This window comes from Zerene cesonia, unplaced genomic scaffold, assembly GCF_012273895.1.
Source record: "Zerene cesonia ecotype Mississippi unplaced genomic scaffold, Zerene_cesonia_1.1 Zces_u001, whole genome shotgun sequence".
Lineage (NCBI taxonomy): Eukaryota > Metazoa > Arthropoda > Insecta > Lepidoptera > Pieridae > Zerene > Zerene cesonia.
This window is the reverse complement of record NW_024045131.1, coordinates 2,706,730-2,734,150: the sequence shown is the minus strand read 5'-3', so window position 1 is coordinate 2,734,150 and position 27,421 is coordinate 2,706,730. Positions and strand designations below refer to the sequence as shown.

Sequence of the window (27,421 nt, the reverse complement as noted above, 5' to 3'; positions counted from 1 at the left end):
ATTTATATATATTAAAATGGGCATTATATAAAACATCTTGAGTGCCAAATATTCATAAGTTTAATCTACATTGTACAAATAAATGCATCCTTTTAGTTTTAAACTCAAATTCAAATATTCATTTACTTAACTAGACATCGTTTGGAGATGAACAGAAATAAAATTGTATGTAAAAATGTAATTTAAGCATTTATATAAATTCTGGATGTTTATAATGAAATATGAAATAAATCCCCATCCAGCCGAGATAAGTAAATTCATTGGAAACATAATTAAAACTGTACTTCCAATGTACTTTTTGAATTGTTATATCTCAAAATCTCTCTCACCTCTATATAATTCAGATTCAGAGATTCAGTTCTAGGTCCAGACCTTGGGATAGACTATTGGCTAGTGGCTACACCTTACCATGTCGCACGATATAGCCGAATTCCAGGCGGGCGAAGCCGCGGGCAGACCCTAGTCAATAATAAATTTATAAACCGATGTTGGAACCATATTTGACTTATTCGAGGTTAGGACGTTCGATGATACAATAAAGGACAGACAAGAAATAATAAATGAATAATTAATTCATTTGTTTCATTGTGACTATACTGAGTTGTTTGTTGTTGTTTGTTGACATAATTCGTAATCGTATGAAAAACAATTAGCAAAACTAAGTATTTTTTTTTTATGTCACAGTCGGCAATGGAGGTGGTGGGTCATGGATGGTGAGGTACCACCGCCCATGGACATTTGGGTTGGCATAAGGTCCATTGCAGACCTTACGCCTCTACAAATGGATTGCCGACTTTTATTTGGGAAGGGATCAAGGAAGGATTGATGAGAGGAATAAAGGAAAGGACTGGAAAGTGTAAGGAAAAGGATATGGCTCCCCCACTCACCGTACGAAACACAATAGCATGCTATTATTTCACGCCGGTTTTCTGTGGGGGTAAGTAATTATCTCATTGTAGTCGCTTATCACCTCCTCTCCCCAGTATTTGCATCTTAGTATATACTAGCTTTTGCCCGCGGTTTTGCACGCGTTAAATTCGAAGTAGAAGTCCTTCCTCCTTTTTTGACGTGACAACGTCTTAAATTAGGTTGCGGCTCGGAGTCACTCATGAAAAAGTGTAACGCCCGGTAACGTTACGATGAGTCACCGAACTATGATCGGTCCGCCGCGCGCGCAGCACTAGAGAATTAGGCGCATTGAATCGGCGCGTGCTTGTGTCTCTGTCTCTGTCTTTTTAGTAAACAAAATATATTTTCTATAGTTAAAATTTGTGCAATTCTTATTTTCATTCAATTCCTTGTTCCTATTGTGCAATTTAATAATATTCATATCAATAAATATTCTACCGAGAAAAAGACGTTGTCACGTAAAATCTTCGCCCGTAAAACCGACTTTACAGGCAACCATTTTTTTCCTATGTATTATCCACTAGGTGCGCCCCGCGGTTTCCCTCGCGTAAGTCTGTTTCCCGTATGAATATCGGAATAAAAAGTTGCCTATGTTATTCCAGCTAACGTACCAATTTTCATTGCAATCGGGTCAGCAGTTTTTGCGTGAAAGAGTAACGAACATACACATACACATACATCCATTCTTACGAACTTTCGCATCTATAATACTAGTAGGATAAGATATAAAACATCCTTTTGAATCACTATCAATTTAAAAACCCTATCAAAATATGTTGCGAAATTTTCAAAATCTAAGCATGCAAACACACAGACACACACATGTAGTGATTGTATTGCAATATATAAAAAAATTGATCTAATCTATACTAATATTGTAAAGCTGATGAGTTTGTTTGTTTGTTTGTTTGAATGCGCTAATCTCAAGAACTACACGGTCCGTTTTGAAAAATTATTTCAGTGTTAGATAGCCGATTTATTAAGGCAGGCCTGAGGCTATATATGTACCAAGGGCGAAGCCGGGGCGGATCACTAGTTACTTGTACCTAAAATATTCAAATAAAGCATGGCACACATGAAACTATTAAGCCAAGGTTACATACATAATTCAACAGAGTGAAAACCGGTCATTATATTTCCATAACAAAAAATCGATGAAATGTTATCGGTTTTCGTGGAAATTTCTAATTATCCACTTAACAAAGTGCGTCACGATATCCACAGCTATGTTTATTTTGTATATTTTTTTAATCATACATACATTTCATATGTCAATCGGCGGGCTTATTGCTTTGCAGTGATCTCTACCAGGCAACGCGGGCTACTTACAATATTATTTGCGAAAGCGTCTAGTAAACTATAAACAAATTATTGTTTAACTAGCGGTCCGCCCTGGCTTCGCCCGTGGTACATATGTAGCCTTTCTCAATAAATGAGCTATCCAACAGTGAAGGAATTTTTCAAATCGGACCAGTAGTTCCTGAGATTAGTGCATTCAAACAAACAAACTCTTCAGCTTTATAATATTAGTATAATTGAAATTATGTGAAGTTAGCTGTAAATTAGTGGTGAGCAGAACTGGCTTAGTGGTAAGGATCTCAAACTACTGAATAGGCCAGGGTTCGAGACCAGACAAGCGTGCCGCAAATAATTGGATTTTTTTTAATTTGTCTGTCCTATGTCCTCATTACATGCTCAAAACGGTGAAGGAAAACATCGTGAGGAAACCGGCATGTCCAAGAATCAAACGACGACATGTGACATCTGCCAACCCGCACTTGGCCTTGGCCCTTATATATTGCCTATTTGTCTTCAGCTCACTATATTTACAAATAATTAATGATGAGGATGGTTATTATTAAATACAAGATGTATAAAGTAATATTAAATTAAATTGATTATTAAATCAAACACTTAACCTAACCTTATAGCTAAGTACATTGTAGCAGTACAAACAGGTATCAAACAATTAAGGCTCAAGACTGATATCTTTGCTAGGTTACGGAGTAACCTATATTAAAGATATCAGTACCTTCCCCATATCATCAATAAAGCACAATGTAATTTAAAAGTCTCAAGGTGGTCGTCACATCTTTGTTCATGAAATTGATTTAAAATTACCGTTATAAAAATACTAAAAATATAAAGTAGCATAAGAACATGAAAGGATTCGAATGTGTGTGTGTGCGTGTGTGTGCGTGTGTGTGTGTGCGTGTGTGTGTGTGTGTGTGTGTGCGTGTGAGTGAAAAAGTAGCTACAAACTTTTCGTGCTTTAATATGCATGAAATTATGATAGGACAATATAGTCGCCATTTTGAATTCAGTGTGACGTCATTGATAAAAGTCATACGGAAAACGGCGTTAAATACGTTTCCATAGAAAGTAGGATTTTAAAAGTTCGCTAATAAATGGTATTTGTTCCTCGGAAGCTGGAAATACTAAACCAGCTTAGACTTTGAGAGTTAGGTGCTAAATCCAGTTTCATATATCCTTTTTGTAGTATAGTTTAGTTTTAGTAGTATATATTTAGTAGTATATTTTATCTGTATTTCGAATGATGTTAACATGGACTATATATTTCCTAAATATCAATTGATGTATTGTAAAATAAAAAGATGGGGATGGTACAGTTAACGCGTGAGCGCAAAACCGAGGGGCCTGGGTTCGATTCCCGGTGGGGACGCACAAAAAAAATAAGGCTCGGTCGAGTAGGACACAGAAGGCTGATTATCTACTTGTCCATAAAGAAAATCGATCAGTGAAACGGATGTATATGCCCCATGCCCCACTAGGGGACACAAGACGTCACTTTACTTAAAAGTATATGCTAGAACCAGAACGCTTTTTTTTATCCCGATACTTCTACGGGATACAGGCAAACACGGGTGAAAGCGCTGGGCGCATTTAGTATACATATAAACCTTTCTCTTGAAACACTAACCTATAATTTTCAGATATTACGTAAATATTAAACGATTAGCGGTACACCCCGGCTTCGTCCGTGGTACATATATAGCCTATAGCCTATAGCCTATAGATAGCCTTCCTCAATAAATGGGCTGTTTAACACTGAAATAATTTTTCAAATCGGGCCATCAGTTCCTGAGATAAGTACATATCAGCTTCATAATATTAAAGATAAATAATAGAATTTTTAAAACCGTTCCAGTATTTCCCGAGCCAAGCGCGTCCAAACAAACTTTTCACCTTTATATTATTAGCATGTAATTTGTATACATCACACGCGAAGCTATTCCAACTTTAATAACTACGAACATATTCGAAACGTTGCTTAATACATTCACATATTTTATATTTACATACGTGGTGTCACCGTGTGCGAAATATGTAAGCATTTGACGGATTTCCAAAGAACGTGTTGTTTTAAGATAACTTCGCTCTGGTACTGTGTTTGTTGTTTGATTTAATGTAGTGAAAATAGTATTTTCTTGTGTTTGTATTTACGCGAGTATTATATATTTAGAAATTAAAGACTTTTTAACGGATATTAAGCGCGATTTATTCATTACTAGCTGCGCTCGGTTTCACCCGCGTAAACTCGTATCCCGTAGGAATATCGGGATAAAAGTTGCCTATATGTTATTCCAGCTGTCCAGCTGTCTACATACCAAATTTCATTGCAATGGGTTAAGTAGTTTTTGGGTGAAAGAGTAAAAAACACACACACACATCCTTACAAACTTTCGCATTTATAATATTAGTAGGATAGTATTATCCCGACGTTTCGAACACTTTACAGCGAGTGTGGCGTCAGTCTCCCCATGACCACGCTCGCTGTCGTCTCATTAGCACCAGAAGATAAGGTCTATGTCCATAGGTCAAAGCATATCTATATATATAAAATTCTCGTGTCACAATGTTAATTACCATACTCCTCCGAAACGGGTGGACCGATTCTCATGAAATTTTGTGTGCATATCGGGTAGGTTTGCGAATCGGCCAACGTCTCTTTTTCATACTTTTAATGAGAGTAAGCCGGGTCAGCTAGTAATCTATATTTATAAAAGCAATAGCATTCAAGCTGCGGCTTTATCCACGTAGCAGTCTAACGAAAAGAAAGAAAGAAAGAAAAGCTAAAAGGAAACTAGAGAGCTGTGAGATTTTATCCGAATACTTCCAATTTCCTTGGAATTTCCGGGATGAAACTATCTAATGCCCTTTCTCGGGTTTTAATTTATCTCCGCACCAAATTTCGCCGGCACATCATGTACCCAACAACGGGTACAGGGTACTGACGTAAATAATTCATCCGTTGTCTTTCTTTGTAAGTCTCCCCTCTCACAAATATTAATTAAAACAAACACAGTACACGCATTGCGCATATTACTGCTAACAAAGTATATGTATTACGCAGTCTTACAATATTTGTTATTAAACAACACTCCAAAGTAGCCAGAATACTATTGATTGTATTATTTAAAAATTATTATTTAAGAGTATTCATCATTCATTATTATCCAAATACAATTCTCTATCAAACACAAAAAGAAGCACGTTAATCGGTTAAAAACTCACAGAGTTACCGCGGAACAGAACCGAAAAAGAAGCTAAATACAGTATATCGAAAACCTCATTTTTGGAACGTCAAAAATTACTAAATAATTGAAAAAGAGATCAACTATATCATCCACAACTCAACATTTTAGTTAAAAAATCGATAGCCACAAAACATAACGTACTTCAATATACATCCATAGAGAGATAATACATTCAGATATGTATGTCATTATTGCAATAGATTGAACACGTCGTCCCTGAGGAAATATTGTGCTTTTGAAATAGCCGTTTCTTTTGTTCTAGAACATTCTAGAATTCGCATTTCTTTCATCTATATGTGGAAAACAATTCGATTCTTAAAACAGTAGGAAGCGTCGTCCTTGGTAGCAAAATATAGATAGTTGAATATAAGGATATTTGTGTTTTTAACCGATTTAAAAATTTAAGGATGTTCTCATTCCGGATGTATTTATTTTTAGGTTAAAGGAACCTCAAAAGTTTCGTATTTATTGGGTATTTTTTTATTTGAAAACTGATGTGTGGCCTCATGTGTAGTCTCATAAAATTTGTTCAAATTATAATCACAACCGCCAGTGCAACTGACCTGCAAATTTTCATAACATTTGCAGAGGTATATATAGCAGCTGTAAATGCGTCGCCTGCTTTTAACGAGTAAAGGATAAGGAAAGGACGGACGATGGGAATAAAGGAAAAGACAAGGATGTGAAAAAGGACATGGGCTCCCCCACTCACTGAACAAAACACAGCATGCTACTATTTCATGCCGAACTTCTGTAGGGGTGTGGTACTCCCCCGGTGCGAGGCCGACCAATTCGTGCCGAAGCGTGCTCGCCCCACACTTGAACGCACACAAGCTTTCGAAGATAGCGCACGCGCAGGTACACTTACGTTCCTAATAACGCTGAAGGTTCTGAGTTCGCATAAGTATAGTAAAAATCACACTAATCCTACTAATAAATGCGAAAGTTTTTAAGGATATGTGTGTGTTTGTTGCTCTATCACCCAAAAATTACTCAACCGATTGCAATGAAATTTGATATGTAGATAGCTGGACAACTGGAATAACATACAGGCTACTTTTTATCCCGATATTCCTACGGAATACGGACTTACGCCGGTAAAACCGCGGGGCGCAGCTAGTATTATAAATGGGAAAGTTGTATGTTTGTCCGCAACTGAAACTAGTAAACAGAATTTGTCGAAATCTGGTATACAGACAGGATATGAGCTGACTTGGGTGATGGGATACTTTCTTTCCGATTAAATACTCTCTTGGTATAAAACAGGAATCTTGACATCCGGGCGGAGCCAGGACGAGCGTCTACTACGAAAATAAATTCGTGAAAGTGAAAATAAAAGGTTCATATTCAGGCACTTGAAGCCGAAATTTACGAGAAATAATTGAGATAACTGACAAATAAGATAAGTACTTTACCTGTATCGTAATTAACGGTAATTGGTAAATAAAACATTCTTTTACAGGATAAGATTAACCGATTATAATATACCTACTTTTTAAGTGAGGCGCTTTTTTTGTCAAAATAAAACGAATGATTATTGAATTGAAATGGAATTTTCCAATTTAACAAAATTGCAATCAACGCACAGCCCAAACCGCTAGACGGATCGGGCTGAAACTTGGCATGCAGATAGATGTAGGCATTCGCTAAAAATGGATATTGATAAATTGGGATGAAATAGATGAAATATCCAAAAGGGGATAAAATAGGAAATGAAAGTTTGTACCGTAAATTTATTAACACGCGCGGGCGCAACTGCGGGCAACAGCTAGAAGATAATAAGGTTTTAGTTCTTGTACTGTTAGTATTTCCATTTACACATGTATCGTTAATAATCTTCTCTCTTCGTCTTGATAAATATGTTGTAATCCTTTATGTACCAAAAAACAAATAAATAAAATAAAATAATAAACACCCTGTATATACATTCACACCTTATTTACTCTTTATAAACGATGCAACAATAAATATTATATTAATTTAAACAACAATGAGAGCACAATGTTTTCACGTAATGTTAAAACTTCAATGTTTGCTTGTAACCATAAAACTGTTAGTAGCAGTAATGGGGGAGTCGCTCGATCCAGTGGGGGACCAAATCGTCTTATACAAACAGAGAACTAATGTAAGTTAATGCCTTTTTCATATGTGTATAAGTAAAACAAACATTTACGACTGTAACAGAGAAATTGTGAAGTTTTGGCTATATTGTATTTATAACAGATATTTTAAAATTTAATAGGCGTTATAAATTATGTTTGTTTTGCTAAAATGCTATATATATTCTTAATAAAAACCGGGAATATTTAAAATTTTAATTTGTTTTTCGTTATATAAAATACTAGCTGACTTTTATCTCTTTTAAACCTTCCCTGGACTATTATGAATGCATCAAAACCAAAATTATCAAAATCGGCCCAGCCACTCTCGAGTTCTAGCGAAACTAACGAACAGCAATTGTTTTTACATATAAGAAGATAATATTCAAACTATTATTATTATTGCAGGGGTCAAGAACTTATATGACCACCAGTAATGGAGCACCAGTAGAATATAGCGATATAAGTACTTTAAATGAAAGACTAATCTATAACAATTATTTCATGGATTCCCTAACTCACTTTGATCGAGAACGAATTCCTGAACGAGTAGTTCATGCGAAAGGCGCTGGTGCATTCGGATACCTAGTAGTAACTAATGACGTAACGAATTATACAAAAGCAGATTTCCTAAGCGAAGTTGGTAAGAAAACTCCAGTTGCAGTTAGATTTTCACTAGCTGGCGGAGAACGAGGCTCTAGCGACAGCACCGCGAGCGGGCTCCGCGGTTTCGCTGTAAAATTTTATACGAAGGAAGGCAATTTCGATATACTCGGCTTAAACACGCCCGTGTTTGCAATAAAAGACCCTGTATTATTTCCAGACTTAATTCGTGCTCTAGGCAGAAATCCTGCGACTAATGTTCCCGATTCAACTACGACCTGGGACTTTTTCACGCGCTACCCCGAGACGTTAAATATGTTTATACGTTTGTTCGGAAATGATGGCACACCGAGAGGCTATCGCTATATGCCTGGGTATGGCATCCACACATATCAAATTCAAAATAAATATGGAGATATATATTTCGTTAGGTATCACTTCACACCAGAACATGGTAAAGATAGTTTGACTACGGATGAAGCTTCGGAATTGGGCGCCAGTGATCCCGACTCATTTACCAGAGATTTATATGAAGCGGTGGCATGCGGGAAACGCGTCAGTTGGAAGTTTGGTGTACAACACTTAACACCAGACCAAGCATTTAATTCAAAGATCGACGTTTTTGATCCAACCTTAGAGCTTCCTTTTGCAGAATTCCCAATAACGCCCGTGGGTAAATTAGTACTTAATAAGAATCCAGTTAATTACTTCGCTGAAATTGAACAACTGGCTTTCTGTCCATGTAACCTGGTACCTGGTATAGATGGAGCGCCAGATAAACTATTTGAAGGACGCCTGTTTTCTTATAGAGATACTCAACACTATCGTTTAGGAGTAAACTCTAAGAAGATCAAAGTGAATTGTCCCTTCGAAACTTTGGCGCGTACGTATAACAGAGATGGCGTAGCACCAGTGGGGGACAATGGAAAAAATTCACCTAACTACTATGAGAACTCTTTTAATGGGCCAGTTGCGTACAACGACGTAAACAGATCGAAATTAATTAAAATTAAAGAAGGAAGAGCCAATAATTTTGAACAAACCGCTAAGGTATATTTAGATATGGATGATGATGAAAAAAGTCGCGTAATTAGCAATATAGTAAATGGTTTAGGTCCTGCCATAGACTCCTTGCATGATAAAGCTGTCAATATATTTACAGACATTGAACCAGATCTTGGAAACAGGATTAGAAAAGGTCTAGAAGAATTCAACAGACAATCAGTTTGTACAATGACCTTGGATAAACCGCCCCGATAATTTGAGTCGAGTGTTTTTCATGCCCTTGAAGAATTAATATGTGCATGTGAATATAACTAGATTAATTATAAACGACGATAAAAAAAAAATTATGTTTATTCCAGTATTGTAATGTATTTACTTATTACAAAGACAATTTAAATTTTTAGTACAAAACGTTCCTTAGTCCAACTTAGTACCTACATAATACACTAGAGTTCCGCCCCGGCTTCGCCCGTGGTACATATATAGCCCATAGCCTTCCTCAATAGGCTATCAACACTGAAAAATTTTTGAGTTCCTGAGATTAGTTCGGTCAAACATACAGACAAACAAGTTCTTTTGCTTTATAATATTGGTATAGATAAAATAATTTACTAAAGAAATTGTACTGAAATATAATATGTAATTATCTACAAAATAGTATTACCGTCCAACTAACCCACGACCGAAACCCCAAGTAATGGATTAGTTAACAATAAATTATTCAAAAAATGTTATATAATAGAGATTATTACTTTTCCCTTTATAATTGTAACATTTTTAGAAACAACAAATTAATGAAAATTGAAATAATACAAGTATTTTAATCTCTAGTAACTTCCTATAATTTATATTATAAAAATCTACCTATCTCAAATTAAAGATGGAAGAAAGAAAAGACATTTCTTTACCACGACGTTCATAAGAATCCTCCGTTTTTTCAAACTCATGATTAGAACGTCTCTAGCTTGTAAAAAGTTATTACTGCAGTTCTTATGGTCTTTGTAATCCTAGTAGTCCTACTAATATTATAAACGTGAAAGTTTGTATGGATATATGGATGTTTGTTACTCTTTCACGCAAAAACTGATGAACCGATTGCAATGAAATTTGGTACGTAGATAGCTGGACAACTGGAATAACATATAGGCAACTTTTTATCCCGATATTCCTACGGGATACAGACTTACGCGGGTGAAACCGCGGGGCGCAGCTAGTAATATTATAAATGCGAAAGTTTGTAAGGATGTGTGTGTGTTTGTTGCTCTTTCATGCAAAAACTATTGAACCGATTGCAATGAAATTTGGTACGAAGAGAGCTGGACAACTGGAATAACATACAGGCTACTTTTTATCCCGATATTCCTATGGGATAGGGACTTACGCGGGTGAAAAGGCGGGGCGCAGCTAGTATTTAATAATATCCTATCTAACTATTGTTTTGGTTAGTAGAGCTAGACAAATCCATCCATTTGTACTTATTTTATTTCAATAATAATAAAAGGAATCTATATACTATTTCACACTAATATTATAAATGTAAAAGTTTGTTTGTTTGGATGTTTGTTCGTCAATCGCGCTGAAACTACTGAATGGCTTTAATGAAATTTGGTATACAGACAGGGTATGAGCTGACTTGGGTGGTTGGATACTTTTATCCCGATTTAGTGCTCCCTTGGGATAATACAGTAAAAAGTAAATTCGTACGAGCACAAAATATAAATAATGCCTAACTAACTTAAATACTAACTTCTAATAAAATAGAAAGAATACGAACAAACACAAACCTACTGAAATAATTATCAGTTATAATTTACATATTCATCAATTTCAAATTAGAAGTATCTATGGATGTATTCGAAAATATACGTAACTAACTGTTGCCCGCAGCTTCGTCCGCGCGGTCCTAATATATTTTCATGGTACAAACTTTCATCCCCTATTTTATCCCCTTAGGCGAAAATTTTATCAAAACCCTTTCTTAGCGGATGCCTACGTCATAACATCTATCTGCATGACAAATTTCAGCCTGATCCGTCCAGTGGTTTGGGCTGTGCGTTGATAGACTATGTCATTCTGCCCTTAACTATATACACGGTCGGCTTTCCACGTGGTACCCGTTTTAAAAGTTGTAAAAGTATTTGTCAAAATTATAATTGATCTTTCAGTAGTACAGTAGCGTGACAGAGGGGGGCATGGGCTCTGACGGCATATAGAAATGGGCAGTAGGAAGCGCCATTTTTATTTAAATTAATGAATATAAAATGTATTAAAATAATAGTGCAGAAAGACAGACGGCCCAATTTTATTGACTCATAAACTATCGCTATAATGTTAGTATGACAGAATAAATCTGTACTAATCTGTACTATCTGTACTAATAATATAAAGCTACAGAATTTGTAAGTTTGTTTAAACGTACTAATCTAAGGAATTACAAGGTTAGTTTTAAAAAAACTTTCACGTATATATATAATAAATCCTCGAGTTACGTATGTGTGTGTGTACACATAGGTATAGCCTATACCTATGTGTAGCATGGGCTGTCAAACGCTTTTTTTACATAAGCCAAAGAATCTGGTGGGTCACTTTAAATATTAAGTTTCTTTGCAGACCGTACGCCTCTACATATGGATTGCCAAATCCAAACGAAAAGGGATAGAGAACATATTAACTAAAGGAATAAAGGAACGGACTGGGATGGGAAAGGAAAAGGATATGGGCTTCCAAACCCCCACTCACACTCAATATTAATAAAAACTAATATAGAACTCAGGTGACAAACAAATTTAACATATTTATCTAATGTAACACCACTCTGTATATAAAATATAACCGATTCAATGTTATTTAAGCAAGTGATAGCTGTTACAAATTAATTTACAATGGAAGTAACATGGGCAGTGGTATTATTAACGTTAGCAACACAATCATGGGCGGAAGAATTAGATCCTGTACGCGATCAAATCGCTTTGTATCTGAAGAACACACAGGTCAGTTATATTATCCTAGCAATGCCCTATAATAGTATACTGGTTCATATGTTATCTGTGGTATAACCCTATCAAACATAAACATTTATTAAACTAGCTTCGTCTACAAGCGCTTTTGTATGGCAAAAAAAAATCGATTATTCGCCACCAGCTCAGAAAGCAGTTTCTAAGGAAAAAAGCCAACAAGCTCTGTGGTTTTATTAATTTAATTTATTTGAATACGATTGAATGTTGACTACAACGAATCTGTGTGTCAGATTTTATACTTGGACAGGATTTGACGTAGTCCTTGCCGGTTTAGTGGCGTGGTTAATTTGCTGAGGTTTCAATTAAATCATATTTATTTAAAACAAGAAAGAAGTAGAACTTAACTAAGGCAAAATTACGTATATATCTAGTATTTATTATATATATATTATTATAGGAAGAGATCGCTACTTTAGCGATAAGACCGCCTGTTGTGCTTCTATAGAGTTTATTTATAGAATTTATTTATGTATGATTTGGTGCACAATAAAGTATTTTTGATTTGATTTGATTTGATATTTTCTTTTGTTTAGGTTTACGCCAATATTATACATTTAGAAATAAAATACTTTTTTACAGATTTTATACACATTTTATTCATTATATTGAAGCGTGGGCGTGAGCAGTCTCCCCGTGACCACGCTTGCCGTAAAGTGTTCGAAACGTCAGGTTAAATAATATAATTAATAAATCGCGTTTAAATATAAATAAAATCGGTTAAAACTCTTTAATTTCTAGACTTTTCTACATATCTAGCAAATATATATTGATTGCAATTGGCATAATGACTTGTTAAATGCGTAATTAGTATGTAATAGATAACTTCAACATTTCTATCCAGTTATAGAATTACGGATATACGGATTTATAATTTATGTATTACAATGTACATATTTCCTTTTCAAAAATTAGTTTACCACATTTAACATATATGTAATATTTTTTAACCCACGTCGCAAAAAAGGGTTTTATAAGTTTGACGTCTGTCAATAGCATCATAGACCGAACGGATGAATCGATTTCAATTTTGTTTTTTTTTTTTGTACAAAGGGTGACTTACGAGCGAGTATTATTACAAATGTTTGATGAAAATCTTTTCAACCGTTTGAACACCAGCACCTCTTTTCTAGTTGATAAGGCGATCCGACAAATATGGTTATTATATAGACTAGCAAAATAGTCTACGCAATAATAAAATAGTCTATGTAAATGTGAAAATTCAAAATGGTCGAAACCACAAAATGGGGTCGGATATTTTAAATGTAAATTTAACGTTCTTTGTTGTTTCAGGGGGTCAGAACAACTTTGACTACAACCAATGGCGAAGCAGTTGAACGCCGAAAAGCCAGCACATTAAATGGACGATTGTTGTACAATAATTTCTTCACTGAATCCATAACACATGTAAACAGAGAACGAATTCCTGAACGCATAGTTCATAGCAAAGGGGTCGGAGCGTTTGGTTACTTCGAAGTGACGCACAACGTAACAGATTACATCAAGGCCGAATTCTTAAACGAAATCGGTAAAAAAACACCAGTCGCAGTCCGATTCTCCCCGGCAACGGGAGAGCGAGGGCTCAGCGATACTTCTAGAAACATGAAAGGTTTCGCAGTGAAGTTTTACACACGAGAAGGTAACTTCGACATTCTTGGCTTAAGCACACCCATGTTTGCATTCAAGGATCCCTTATTATTTTTCTCCTTTGCACATGTCGAAAGCAGGAACCCCGCAACGAATGTTCCTGATGACAATATGCAATGGGACTTCTTAACGCGAAATCCTGAATCGTTAAATTTATTCACATCAGTATTTGCAGACGGTGGTATACCAAGAGGTTATCGTTATATGCCTGGACATGGTATCCACACGTATCAAGTACAAAATAAAAATGGCAATGTATACTTCGTTCGATTTCATTTTATCCCAGAAGATGGTGAAGCCAGTTTAACAACAGAAGAAGCTAGCGAATTAGATCCGGACTCATTTACCAGAGATTTATATGAAGCAATTGCTTGTGGACGACGTGTCGGTTGGGACTTTGGAATACAACTCATAACACCAGAACAAGCAATGAATTCAAAGATCGACGTGTTTGACACAACATTAGAACTTCCCTTTAAGGATTTCCCCTTAACACCGGTGGGTAAATTAGTTCTAGATAGGAACCCAGTCAATTACTTCGCGGAAATTGAACAGTTGGCTTACTGTCCATGTAATTTAGTACCAGGCATTGATGGCGCTCCAGATAAAATATTTGAAGCGCGCCTTATGGCATATAGAGATGCCCAATTGCATCGTCTAGGAGTTAACTTTAATAATATAAAAGTAAACTGCCCTGTTGCAACCGTATCACGCCATTACTATTACAAAGATGGTGTCGCACCAGTGGATGATAACGGAAAAGATGCACCTAATTATTACGATAACTCTTTCAATGGTCCCATTCCGTATAATGATTACAATAGAAGTAATATGATAGAAATAAAAGAGGGAGAACCGAATAATTTTTGGCAGATTGCACGGATGTATTTAAAATTTACGGAAGGAGAGAAAAATCGTTTGGTCAGCAATATAGTGAGCAGTTTAGGTAATTGTGTTAGTTTTTTACGCGATAAAGCTATTAAATTGTATACAGAAATTGAACCAGACCTGGGAAATAGGATAAAAAACGGTTTACAAGAATTTACAAAAGAACCAGCTTGCAGAATACCCTTCGATGAAATGCCTAAGAAGCGCGATTAATATTTTGTTAGAAGAAATCATCTTATAATTATCAGTTATTGTTTCGCAATATATTATGACTTTATGAATTATGTAACATGACAGATATTTTGTATTTAATTAACGAGCTACGCATATAAAATTAAATATCTTTATTACTTTAATATAGACATCAAAATCACAAGTAACACACTTGTCCAGGGTTCTTAAAGATAAAAGTTAATATACGAATGTGAATTCATTGGACCCCGCACTAGGCAGTGCCTGTCCTACGGGGCCATAAACGAGTTCCATTAATAATTATAAAATATCAGAGCGGCGATAATTTCATGTCTTTTATTCAAAAATTCTCTAAATAAATAAACTTAATATTAAATATCATGCAAATTAAAATTAAAATTTAACAGAGGAAATTAAATAACACAAATTAAAATAAAAAAGGGTACAACGATTAATGTCAAATTACAATTCAAACTGTGGTAACAATTTTTATGATTTAAAATAAACTAAGTAACATATAACGCATATACTTATTTAAATAAATAAATAAGACTCGAACTGTATTGTGTTATTTTTTATATCCATGAAGATCATTATAGAAATGTATCATAAATACAAAACTGTATCTCATTCCGTGTAAGTGCAATATGGCAGTACCCCACTGTCATTGCTCTTCACGTTTTATATATTCTTTTGAGTTACATTACGCAGCTACATTATATATCAAAGACCTTAGTTCTCTTGAATATATTACATGTACTCTGCACACTTCTGAGGCTCCAGCTTACGAATTGCGGAAAGTTTCCCCTCTTGGGAGTTTTAATAAATAATGTTTCGCGATTTCGTCTCGGCTTGACAAAAGATATCATCTGAGTCGCAGCCTTATTACGTTCTAAACTTCCTTAAGATGCCTCGGGAATCATGTTTTTGCTGATGAAGTCCTTGTGAAATGAGACTGTTAATTACTCTTATCATTTCTCTGAGCAAAGGCTTGTTTTGACAAGGTTGTGTATGATACAGGGATATAAGGTGATAATGATCTATTGGTTAGTTACAAGCTCCTTGATCTATGATAGAAAAAAAACTATGTTTGATTTTGAAGCATCTTGGTTCCTACCAGGTTGCCTGGCAGAGATTGCTGTCTAGCAATAAGGCCGCCTTTTGTACAAAACATCATTGTGCCATATTAAATTTTTGTATAAACTATTCTTTCTGTTTTGTACAATAAAGTATTATAAATAAATAAATCTTAATTTGATATGATACCTTATGACTCTATATGATATAATGTTTAATCGAAATACAAATAACAATTGACTGCTAATGTATCAAAGATTTGAACATGTTACATTCGTATGACATAAAATAAGAAAGATATTGATTTATTCAACGTCTACATCCGAAAGCAGAGGTAAAATATGACACGGGGCGTTTATTAAAAGATATACTTTATTGTACTTTCATACGCTATATATGAATCAATTCTGATATATTTGGTATTCACATAAATAATATTCCACCTATTATACAGATATATTTTTATTAGAGCCCCAACGATGTAACCATACCCCTACGGAGCACCGCAGTGAAATAGTAGCATGCAAATCCTATTATCCTACTAATATTATAAATGCGAAAGATTGTAAGGTGTGCGTTTGTTGCTCTTTCACGCAAAAACTACTGAACCGATTGCAATGAAATTTGGTACGTAGACAGCTGGACAACTGGAATAACAACTGGAAACCGCAGGGCGCAGCTAGTTTTTTTTTATATTTACTGTTATAAGTATACAACATTAGATTGCTTTTTCATAAATTTCGCCAAACTACTAAACAACTATTGTTGGCGATGCTTCTTGGTTTTGTTTGGTGAGTGGGGGAGCCGGAGTATCTTCTTCCTCACCCTTCTCTTATACTTATAACAATTCTTTCCTTATCCCTTACCCCTTAAGCAACTCATTTGCAGAGATCCTGATCGGATCGCTTATCAGATCATTTGACCATTCAAACATAAAAACTGTTAAAAAATACACCTATTAAATTAGAAATAGAATTTACCAAGGAGTTGCATAGAAATACTATAGATATAACAGAATACATACTAAATATTAACATCCACTACAGTCCGTGAGCAAAGATTGTTACCCTGTCGCTACACCAACAAATATTTAACTTTTCTTACTAAATTATGCACTCACAAGGCGTTCAAAGTTTGTACACTGGGGTGCTATAATGTATTGAAACTACAAGCTACATTGACAATAGGTTCTCCTACATAGAATTTGCAATGGATTACCTTGTTGGTTTCATTTCGCGAAGTTACCGTGACGTCTTTACGCAATAATTTCAATGCTGGAAAACGATAGCTATATTCGTCTAGGCCTTCCCACGCTGGAATTAGTACTGCTTCAAGAGGTCTCGGTAACACCGCTTGGTTCATGTAATTCGTAGATTTGGGCATAACAACGTGGTATAAAACAAAGTCGCTTTCTGCGGTCTGTGTCTGTATGCTTAGATCTTTATTTAGATCTTTATTTAGGTGTTTTTTTTAATAGATAGAGTGTTTCAAGGAGAAGGTTTATGTCTTATAGTTTAGAAAAAAGGGGGGAAACGGGTTTTACTCCGAATTTAACGCGTTCGAAGCCAGGCATAAGCTGGTACTACTCCTGAGCTAACTAGGTATATACTTAACACCTGAGTCCTGATGAAGACATTATCGATAATAGAATAGTTTGATGCGATATCTAGATTAAAAAGCCATTAATTTAATGCCTCCTGGTTAAGAGATCAGAGATTGTCTATTGTAAATTATGGTTCGCTAATGATGGAAAGATTTCACGATTTAATCATTTTTCTAATTGCGTTTTGAGTTTACTTATTGAACTACTAACGCTTCGCCCCGACTTCGTCTGTGGTACATAACTTATAGCATATAGAGTTCAGAGATCACGTGCATATCCAACATTGAAAGAATCTTTCAAATCAGTTAAGTAGTTATTGAGATTAGCGGGCACAAACAAACAGAGACTATATACATTATTATATACTATATTACATTGTAAGGATATTGCAACAATAAAAACTTTCTATATGTTATCAAACCCAGTCAATATGCAAATGAATCTTAATTTATATAAATATTATACAAGTGTTTCTTTCATAATTACTTTTTTGATAACACAATTATAACAAAATAACGAAATTATTTAGATGCTTTATTAATTAAAGTTGTTATCTTTGTATAAATTAAATCAATAATGACGAGTGCATGTTTTATTTGAATTTTTTTTTTTTTTTTTTTTTATGTCATAGCGGGCAGCTGAGCTGGTGGTTCGCCTGATGGTTAGCGATCACCACCGCCCATAAACATTCACAAAGGTAGTACCTCTGTGAATGCGCTGCCCGCTTTTATGGGGTAAGGGAAAAGAAAAGGATTAACGACTGGAAAGAAGGAATGGACCAGGACGGGTGAGGAAAAGGAAACGGGCCTCCGGCTCCCCCACTCACCGTGCGAAACACAGTGGCATGCCACTATTTCACGCCGGTTTTCTGTGGGGGTGTGGTACTTCCCCGGTGCGAGCTGGCCCAATTCGTGCCGAAGCGTGCTCGACTCCCACAATTAATAATAATGAATTTTTTCGGTTGTGGTTTATGCAAGTAGAGAACGAATTAACGAACTGGAAACCATTATTTCTGTTAAGCCAACTTCATTTAATTGGTGTTAATAACCTGACATTGTTTTCTACAGAAATTTTTATTTAAGAATATATACAATTAACTTTTACCCTTCAAATTACCCTTTACTAATGCATATATGTATTTGAATTTATATTTATTTAATTTTTATGTACTTAGATATGTTATATGATACGCTTATATGAGTATATTCATGTACTTATGTACTTCAAACCTATCTCCTCTTTTATATATTACTTTTGCACAGTTGGTTGCCTGGATGGGATCACTCTTTAGTGATAAGGTCGCCCGCTGTGCTGGTTTAGTTTTAAGTCATTTATTTTAAGGATACGTTATGTATGCCAGCACAATAAAGTGTAAATAAATAAATAAATAAATAAATAAATTGAAATAAGAACTGGACCATATATAAATAGTACAACATGACAAGGACCAGCTTTTAAACAAAAAGAAAAATAAATATCGCTAAATTCAGTAAAATGTTAGGATATAACTGTTGTAATCTGTGGTATATATTTTGTCTGTCAGCCTGTAGCGCCATCTTTAGTTTTTCAAAGTGACTAATTACTGTCATTGCCTCCCTCCTACTTTATCGCATCACCACTGTGTTTGTCATTAAAATAATATTAAGTATCTATAAATAAATAATAAAAATATACAATAATATTCCTGAACTACTTATTAACTTCACAAAACGCTACAATAATTCCAACAGTGAACAAAAAATACAGTCAAATTGAAAACCTTCTCTTTTTTTGAAGTCGTTTGATAAAATACAAAATGGCTGCTATTTAATTGCATCAGAAGTCTAGATTCGTTTGACAAAAGCATAACAGAAGATTTAGGTCCACTTCATCATCAATTAATCACACTAATATTTAAAACTAGCTGCGCCCCACGGTTTCACCCGCGTAAGTCCGTGTTCAGTAGGCATATCGGGATAAAAAGTTCCCTATATGTTATTCCAGTTGTCCAGCTATCTATGTACCAAATTTCATTGCAATTGGTTCAGTAGTTTATGCGTGAAAGAGCAACAAACACACACACATCCTTACAAACTTTCGCATTTATAATATTAATAAGAGTAAGATAGGATTTGGATGTTTGTCCGTCAATCACGCTGAAACTACTGAACAAATAAAAAAAATGGTTATACAGACAGGGTATGAGCTGACTTGGGTGATACTATTATTCCCATTATTTGCTTCCTTAGGACAAAACAGGAATCTTAATATGCGAGCGGATCCGGGACGAGCTTCTAGTAAAGAATAACACCCACACATTGACATGTAACAGAAACGTGATAAAACAAAAGTTAGGTGCGATTCATCAATTTGTGCTTTGTCAGCGACCTAGCCTGGTTCCTTTAATACATATATAGTACGTACGTAGCTATCATATGGCCAGGTGGTGCAGTGCACCAGGGCCCCGGAGCTCAGGGGACCCTCTAACCTCAGCTTTGAAAGAGGGGAGGAAGGCGGAAAGAGGGGAGGAGGGCCCGATTCTTTCCCTATGCACCAGGGCCTTTGTCCCCCTAGCTACGCCACTGATATAACATAGTTATGATGGGGAATGCTAATTAATTGGAGTGCGAAATTTTGTAAATGTGTATCTCATACCCATCGAATTGCTTTCATCATTTCGGCAAATGACATAGACATACATTAATTCACACTCAAATACACACAACAACTAACAAAAAAGACAAAACACTGAACATTATACAGGAAATAAGAAACAACATAAACACAGACACGACAATTTAAAAAGAAAAGAAATAACCTAAAATATAAATTAGGTTGCTGTTGTGTAATGGCAGTGAAAAGGTCCAGGCTCAGTTTTATATGCCATGAGTCAATTACGTATCCTACTAATATTAAACGCGAAAGTATGTAAGTATGTATGTTCGTATGGATGTTTTAACTCTATCACGCAAAAACCACTTTCTTCAACCATCGTTTCTACATTAAATTTGGTACCGGTATAGATTATAGTCTAGATTAGCACATAGGCTTGGGAGTTAATAATAGTACATAAAAAATAGCAATATGTGGGAATCGAGTATGCTTCGGCACGAATTGGGCCAGTTCTTGGCTCTCAGCTTGGTACTAAGTACCACACCCCCACAGAAAACTGGCAGGAAATAGTGGCATGCTAATGTGTTCCGTAGGCAGAGTGGAGGAGCCGGAAGCCGTTTCCTTTTCCTCACCCTTCCCAGTCCATTTTTTCGTTCCAGTCGTCAATCCTTTCCTTATCCCTTACTCCTTGCGAATGTTCATGGGCGGTGGTGATCACACACCAACAGACAAACCACCTCAGTTGCCCACTGACATAAAAAATGGACGATAGTAATTTTGTCAGTTAATGTCATATTTAGTTTTTAGTTTTATAGCATTGAAATGCTTTATAAATGAGAAATTTAGAAAAAATAGAAAAAATTTGATCATTCCGCATCGTGATCAAATTTTTCTATTCTTTCTACATTTCCAATGTCATATTTTCTATACATTTTTCCATTGCTGAAAATGACAGGCGGCTTGCCCGGCTGAAAAAGGGGCGTTAGACTTAATAGGCCTGAGGAACATATCTCTACGTCTCTGAACTGTCTGAGTAATCTCAAAATATCCTCAAAAATTGAATTATCTTACTCAACTCTACCAGCAAAGCAAATATTTGTGAATAGCAATTAAGATTTCTAAACAGACTTCGAGCTTTTGTTTCTCAAAGATAAGGCCCGCTAAATAACAAAGTTTATGCAAATAACTGACAGAAAAATTAAGAAAGTTTTCACGTGACGGTGCTGAGATTTCTTTTCACAAGGGTTTTGAACACAAATATGTTTGAAAAATAGAAAGATCTAGAAATTAGAAACTTTTTAACGGATTTTAAACGCGATTTATTCATTATATTATTAACCCGACGTTTTGAACCCTTTACAGACAGCGTGGTCACGGGGAGACTGAGATGTTATATGTCTTGAAGGTCATACAAATATTGTTGTTTGTGAACTACCATACATACTTTTGTATGTGGTAGTCGAGCATGCATCGGCACGAATTGGGCCAGCTCGCATCGGGGAAGTACCACACCCTCACAGAAGACCGGCGTGAAATAGCATACTGCGGTGTTTCGTTCGGTGAATGGGGGAGCCGGAGGCCCATATCCTCTTCCTTACCTTTCCCAGTCCTTTCCTTTATTCCTCTCATCAATCCTTTCCCATTCCCTTCCCAATTAAAAACGGCAATCCATTTGTAGAGACGAAAGGTCTGCAATTGACCTTACGCCTCTCCAAATGTTCATGGGCGGTGGTAGCGCTTACCATCAGGCGACCCACCAGCTCCATTGCCGACTATGACATAAAAAAAACAAAAAAAAGCTAAGGCTTAATCCAAAATGCGATATCAATTAACTCTGCCTCTATGGAATTATAATTTTCGCATTCGAAGGCCACCCCTCGGCCTTAAATTTGACATCAAAACATCCACCGGCTCTGACAACCCCGCCCTCGTAAAATAATACGTAAACAAAAACACATTACATTACAGAAAATATCAAACACGCTGTTACTTAGTTATTCCTCCCATACCATACATCCATTATGATCCCAACTGTTTTACAAATAATTGGATATATCACTTTCAATATTATTGAAAGAAAATTCACATGGGAATGAGATGTTTCAGCCTAAATAGCTATTTAGCCTCCTTACTACATCCAAGCCACAGATTACATAACACTATATTATCCAAGTACAAAAATCATATGAAAAAATCGATTCGTTCGTTGAAAAAAGACATAGAAACACACTTGCGCATTTTTAATAATATAAGGCAGACACAGAAGGGAAATTAAGCCACCCGTCTAACACATTAACAAAGGGTTAGAGTTAGGCTTGATTTTTTTATAGCATTCAAATATTCAAATTCAAATCCTATCCTACTAATATTATAAATGCGAAAGTTTGTAAGGATGTGTGTGTGCTTGCTGCTCTTTCACGCAAAAAATACTGAACCGCTTGCATTGAAATTTGACTGGATAACTGGAATAACATATAGGCAACTTTTATCCCGATATTCCTACGGGATACGGACTTACGCGGGTGATACCGCGGGGCGCAGCTAGTGTTTCATAATTAAATTTATTTATAACATATAATTAATTTATTTATTTATTAAAATATAATTTATTTATAATTCATTAAATTCGAAGTAATCATGCTTACTATGATTCTCATCCAATTAACAGTATCATTTGAACATCTGAAGATGTGTAATTGAAAAAGAAAACATTGACGTATGTTTTTATGTCTTGGTGCAGGCCAATGATATCTTGCTTGAACGGTCTCATCAAAAAGGCTTTACACAATAGCCCTAAAGATTTCCTTTGATGTTGAATCCAAGATAATTTCCATGAATGCTGTGCTTTAATATTTATAAAGATCCATATTTTTCTTGGCTGTGTTATACAAACCCAAGTGAAAAATTAAAATGGAATACGTTATTCATACTTCAGACGTAGGTTTAAAAGAACTGACCAGCTCAGTTTGTTCAGGAGCATCATTTGTATATAACAATAAAGTTTATGTGCTACACGAAGCTCCTGTTGGGGAAATTTTAACATTTGAGCATGTGGGAAGTTTTTTATGTGTTAATATTTCCTTTACGGAAACTTGGCGTTTTATTTTTCAGTATTCACAAGAGATTCATATCTATTTGTTTTCTGCAGAAAGAAGGGTATATTTGTATGTAGGAGTCGAGCATGTTTCGCCACGAATTGGGCCTGCTCGCTCCGGGGATATACCAAGTGGGAGAGCGAAAGGCCCATATCCTTCCCAGTCCTTTCCTTTCCTTTCTCTTTTTCTCGTTCCTCTCGCCTATCCTCTCTTAATCCCTGTCCAATTTAAAGTCATCAATCCATTTGCAGAGGCATAAGGTCTGCAATCGACCTTACGCCTCTCCAAATGTTCATGGGCGGTGGTATCGCTTACCATCAGCCGACCCACCAGCTCCATTGCCGACGATGACACAAAAAAGTATTCGACCTGAAGAAAATAGTACGCGTATTGTTTCAATGGCTTCTTTATAACGATTATATTAGCTTCACCTGTATGTATGTAAGCCTTTAGAATCGATTTTCACCTACTTTAAATGGATGGTTTTTTAATCATACTTATTGCACTTATCGTCGCGAGTATAACACGAGTAACGCCACGGTCCATCCAAATGTTTCATTATAAATGCACCCAGTACTTAACCAGACGCCAGAGGCCAGCAAGCCATCGATTGTAGCAAAAATAACAGCTGAGGCCGGCGAATCAATACCCAATGTGTTATCAGAGATAACGATAATGTTGTGTATTCATTAGCTAAGTGGATGGATAGCTTCGCGTGTTCTAAGGGCATTATTTTTATACAACCCGCTAGTGTTTCGTTATTTGACGGCGTGTGAAAGACGGGGTTTGTTCGTGAGATATTAAATGTGTAGGAAGAAAAGGGAATTATAAATGAACTAGCGGTCCGGCTTCGCCCGTGATACATATATAGCCTATAGCCTCGATAAATGAGTTATCAAACACCGAAAGAATTTATCAAATCGGACCAGTAGTTCCTGAGATTAGTACATTCAAACAAACATACTCTTCAGCTTTATAATATTAGTATAGATTACTGTTGACCGTTGACATAAAATACACAATCTGGCGCATGATCACGCTCAAAAATTGTTGAAATAAAAGTACAAAACTCAGCCTACGCGTATATAGTAGTGTTTTCAGATAAGCGATACACGACATTGAACATTACTAGTACGAGCTAAGGTGTTAATTTCAATGAATACTATAAAACATAAATTTATTACCTTTCAAAAAGCGTTGAAGCTATTATGAAAAAGATGATTCTCATTTTTATATTTCTAAGCATATTTTAACATTCGGCCAGTAGCTTTACTCGCGCTTTCTCGAGAACCACAATGAAAACAGAATAAAAATCGGTGTATTTGTTTTTGAGTTTATCCCGAACATAAATGGTCAGATATAGAATAACATGCCCTGGGATAAACTATCACTGTAAAGTATTCGAAATGTCGGATTAATAATATAACTAATTAGTTCGCTCTGGCTTCACCTTTGGTACATATTATATCTTTCTAATATTATAAATGCGAAAGTTTGTAAGGATGTGTGTGTGTTTGTTGCTCTTTCACGCAAAAACTATTGAACCGATTGCAATGAAATTTGGTACGAAGACAGCTGGACAACTGGAATTACACACAGGCAACTTTTTATCCCGATATTCCTACGGGATACGGACTTACGCGGGTGAAACCGCGGGGCGCAGCTAGTAGACTATATGTGAAGTTACAGCTTTACAATGGTGAAAGAATTTTTAAATCTTGTTGTGAAAACGTTAGAACAAAGACATAAATACAAAAGCATCCTCCTTATAATATTAGTGTAAATCTTATATCTTTAAACGAGCAATTCTTGTATATATATATATATATATATTTATATATTTATATAATTGGAATCTCGGAATCGGCTCCAACGATTTTCATGAATTTCACGCAAAAACTACTGAACCTGAGCTGGACAACTGAAATAATACATAGGCACTTTTTATACGGATATTCCTACGGGTAAGCTAGTAAATAATTTAAACGTTTAAACCATTTATAATATGACAGTTTTGAACGTGATGTACTGATTCAAATTTTCTTTCGAATCGACTTTATCAAGCGCATCATAATTGCACGTGATTGTTTTAAACAAACTACCTAAAGACAATGATAATCCTATCACAATTATGCTCATACTTGCTTCGGGCCCCGATCTTATTAAAAGTTTCCTATATATTCAAAGCCTAGATAAGATTGTATACTATGTTTCAGTAAAATTCTATTACTCGCTTTCTCTGTCCCTATGTCCCTATGTATGTTTTAAGCTTCAAAACTAGGCAATGGATTTTGATGGGGTTTTTAATAGAATGATTCAAGAGGAAGGTTTATATGTATAATAACTAAACGACTCCGAATTTAATGCGTGCGAAGCTGCGGGCAAAAGGTAGTTATTTATATGATACAAGAAAATACATATCTTTAATTTTTAGTTCTATAGCATTTCAATGCTATAGAACTAAAAATTAAATTTAACAAAGGCCGCGTTCCATCGATACAATATTGTAATCATTGAAATAATGTTTCGTATTGGTTGTGATGGTTCTTAATCATCTCAATAGATGGCGTGGGGTGCCCCTTAGGCACATGAAACCGAAAGAGTAGAAGAAATTCGATTACTGTGGCAGGATCACGGGTGGCCGAGAGGCTAGGCGTTGCTACGGTTAGGCAAGATACGCAGGTTCGAATCCTGCCTCGTGATCAAATTTTTTCTATTCTTTAAAAATTTCTCAAATACACATCTGTACATTCTTTTGAAATTATAACACACAGGACTAAATTTTTTGTAACATCTTAGGGGGCGTCCATAAATTACCTTTGACATTTTTCAAGGTATTTGGATTTATATCCACGGTTTTCTGTTAAAATAAAAAATACTTCATATTTATTAAAACCTCCCCCTCTCCCCCAAGTGAGATTTGGAAAGATTTTACTTGACCCCCTCCCCCCCTTAAACACCTCACGTAATTTATGGACACCCCATCCATAAATTACGTACAGTCTATTAAAAAAATACACGCACATGTTAAAATTAATGTTTTTTTTTTTTCAATTCGTTCTATCATTAAAGAGCAATATTTAATTTCTTAAACTATATTTATCTTTCACAGACAATATAAAACAAATAAAAAAAAAACTTAAACAAACAATTTCTCTTGTATTCTAGTTAAATGGAAACTGACAATTATTTACTTGCTGAGACTTCTTCATAACCGTAAAACCACTTTTTATAAAACGTATTTTCAGCCCGTTTGATATTCTATGCAAAGTTATTCCTAACTATCGTGTTACCCTAGTTAAAAATTCCACTTTAACCCTGTTAAATTGTATCTAGAATTTTCTAGAAAGCTGTTAAAATAACTAGCGTCATATTTACGGCGGTAAAGGCGCGCGATGATTTGCAAACATTTGCGCGGGAAAATATGCTGTGTTGCCTGTAATAAAATCCCAAGATATACCGCTCGCCCTTTGTTCGGGTTTTTGTTTGTCTGTGATAAAGTGGCTGGTGTGTATAAGGAATTATATATTTTATCAAATTCTCTACACGTAAGTGCTGGTTTGCAGATTTGTGAAGAATTTTTTTTTTCTTTTCAAGACCTGCAATCAGTCGCAAGACTATAAGCAGATGAGGTGATTAGGATTTCAATTTGTGAAGAAATCTATTTCGTTTTATTTGAAGTTAATTTTTTATTATAGTCTACAAGCTGCGCCTGACGGTTTCACCCGCGTAAATCTGTATCCCGTAAGAATATAGGGATAAAAATTTGCCTATGTGTTATTCCAATTATCTAGCTATCTACGTACCAAACACACATACACATACATCCATCCTCACAAAATTTCGCATTTCTAATATTATTAAGGCAATGTAGACTCAATATAATCACATAAGCTACTTTTTACACGCGTTGCAGCTTGTTAAAAACGACCCGATCAGTCCAAGCTATAAGCTGCCTTCAAATTGTCAGAACTAGACCAAATCCAAGGGGATCTCAGGGAGATCACATAAAAATCATTTAAATCCATTAAGCCGTTCTGGAGTTACCTATACTAGTATAACAAAGCTGAAAAGTTTGTTTGTTTTAACGCGCTTATCTCAGGAACTGCTAGCCCAATTTGAAAAATTCTTTCATTTA

At 35.5% G+C, this 27,421-nt stretch overlaps 3 protein-coding genes across 4 annotated transcripts in view; 2 read left to right on the top strand and 1 right to left on the bottom strand.

Annotated features, from left to right (window-relative positions):
* Positions 1–27,421, bottom strand: part of LOC119838154 (synaptotagmin-7) — a 323,559-nt gene that overhangs the window by 285,235 nt on the left and 10,903 nt on the right. The window lies entirely within an intron of this gene.
* LOC119838088 (catalase-like) lies at positions 7,991–9,430 on the top strand. Its single transcript, XM_038363899.1, has one exon. It carries the CDS (start codon positions 7,991–7,993, stop codon positions 9,428–9,430), a length of 1,440 nt encoding a protein of 479 aa, XP_038219827.1.
* On the top strand, positions 12,058–14,937 carry LOC119838087 (catalase-like). The gene is made up of 2 exons (XM_038363898.1): positions 12,058–12,165; positions 13,483–14,937. Exons 1-2 carry the CDS (start codon positions 12,058–12,060, stop codon positions 14,935–14,937), a joined length of 1,563 nt encoding a protein of 520 aa, XP_038219826.1.

Excerpts from the sequence above, each read along its gene's own strand:
- LOC119838088 (XM_038363899.1), top strand. The coding sequence starts at position 7,991 with ATGACCACCAGTAATGGAGCACCAGTAGAATATAGCGATATAAGTACT.
- LOC119838087 (XM_038363898.1), top strand. The coding sequence starts at position 12,058 with ATGGAAGTAACATGGGCAGTGGTATTATTAACGTTAGCAACACAATCA. Across the intron at positions 12,166-13,482 it reads TGTATCTGAAGAACACACAG|GGGGTCAGAACAACTTTGAC; the intron begins GTCAGTTATATT and ends TTGTTGTTTCAG.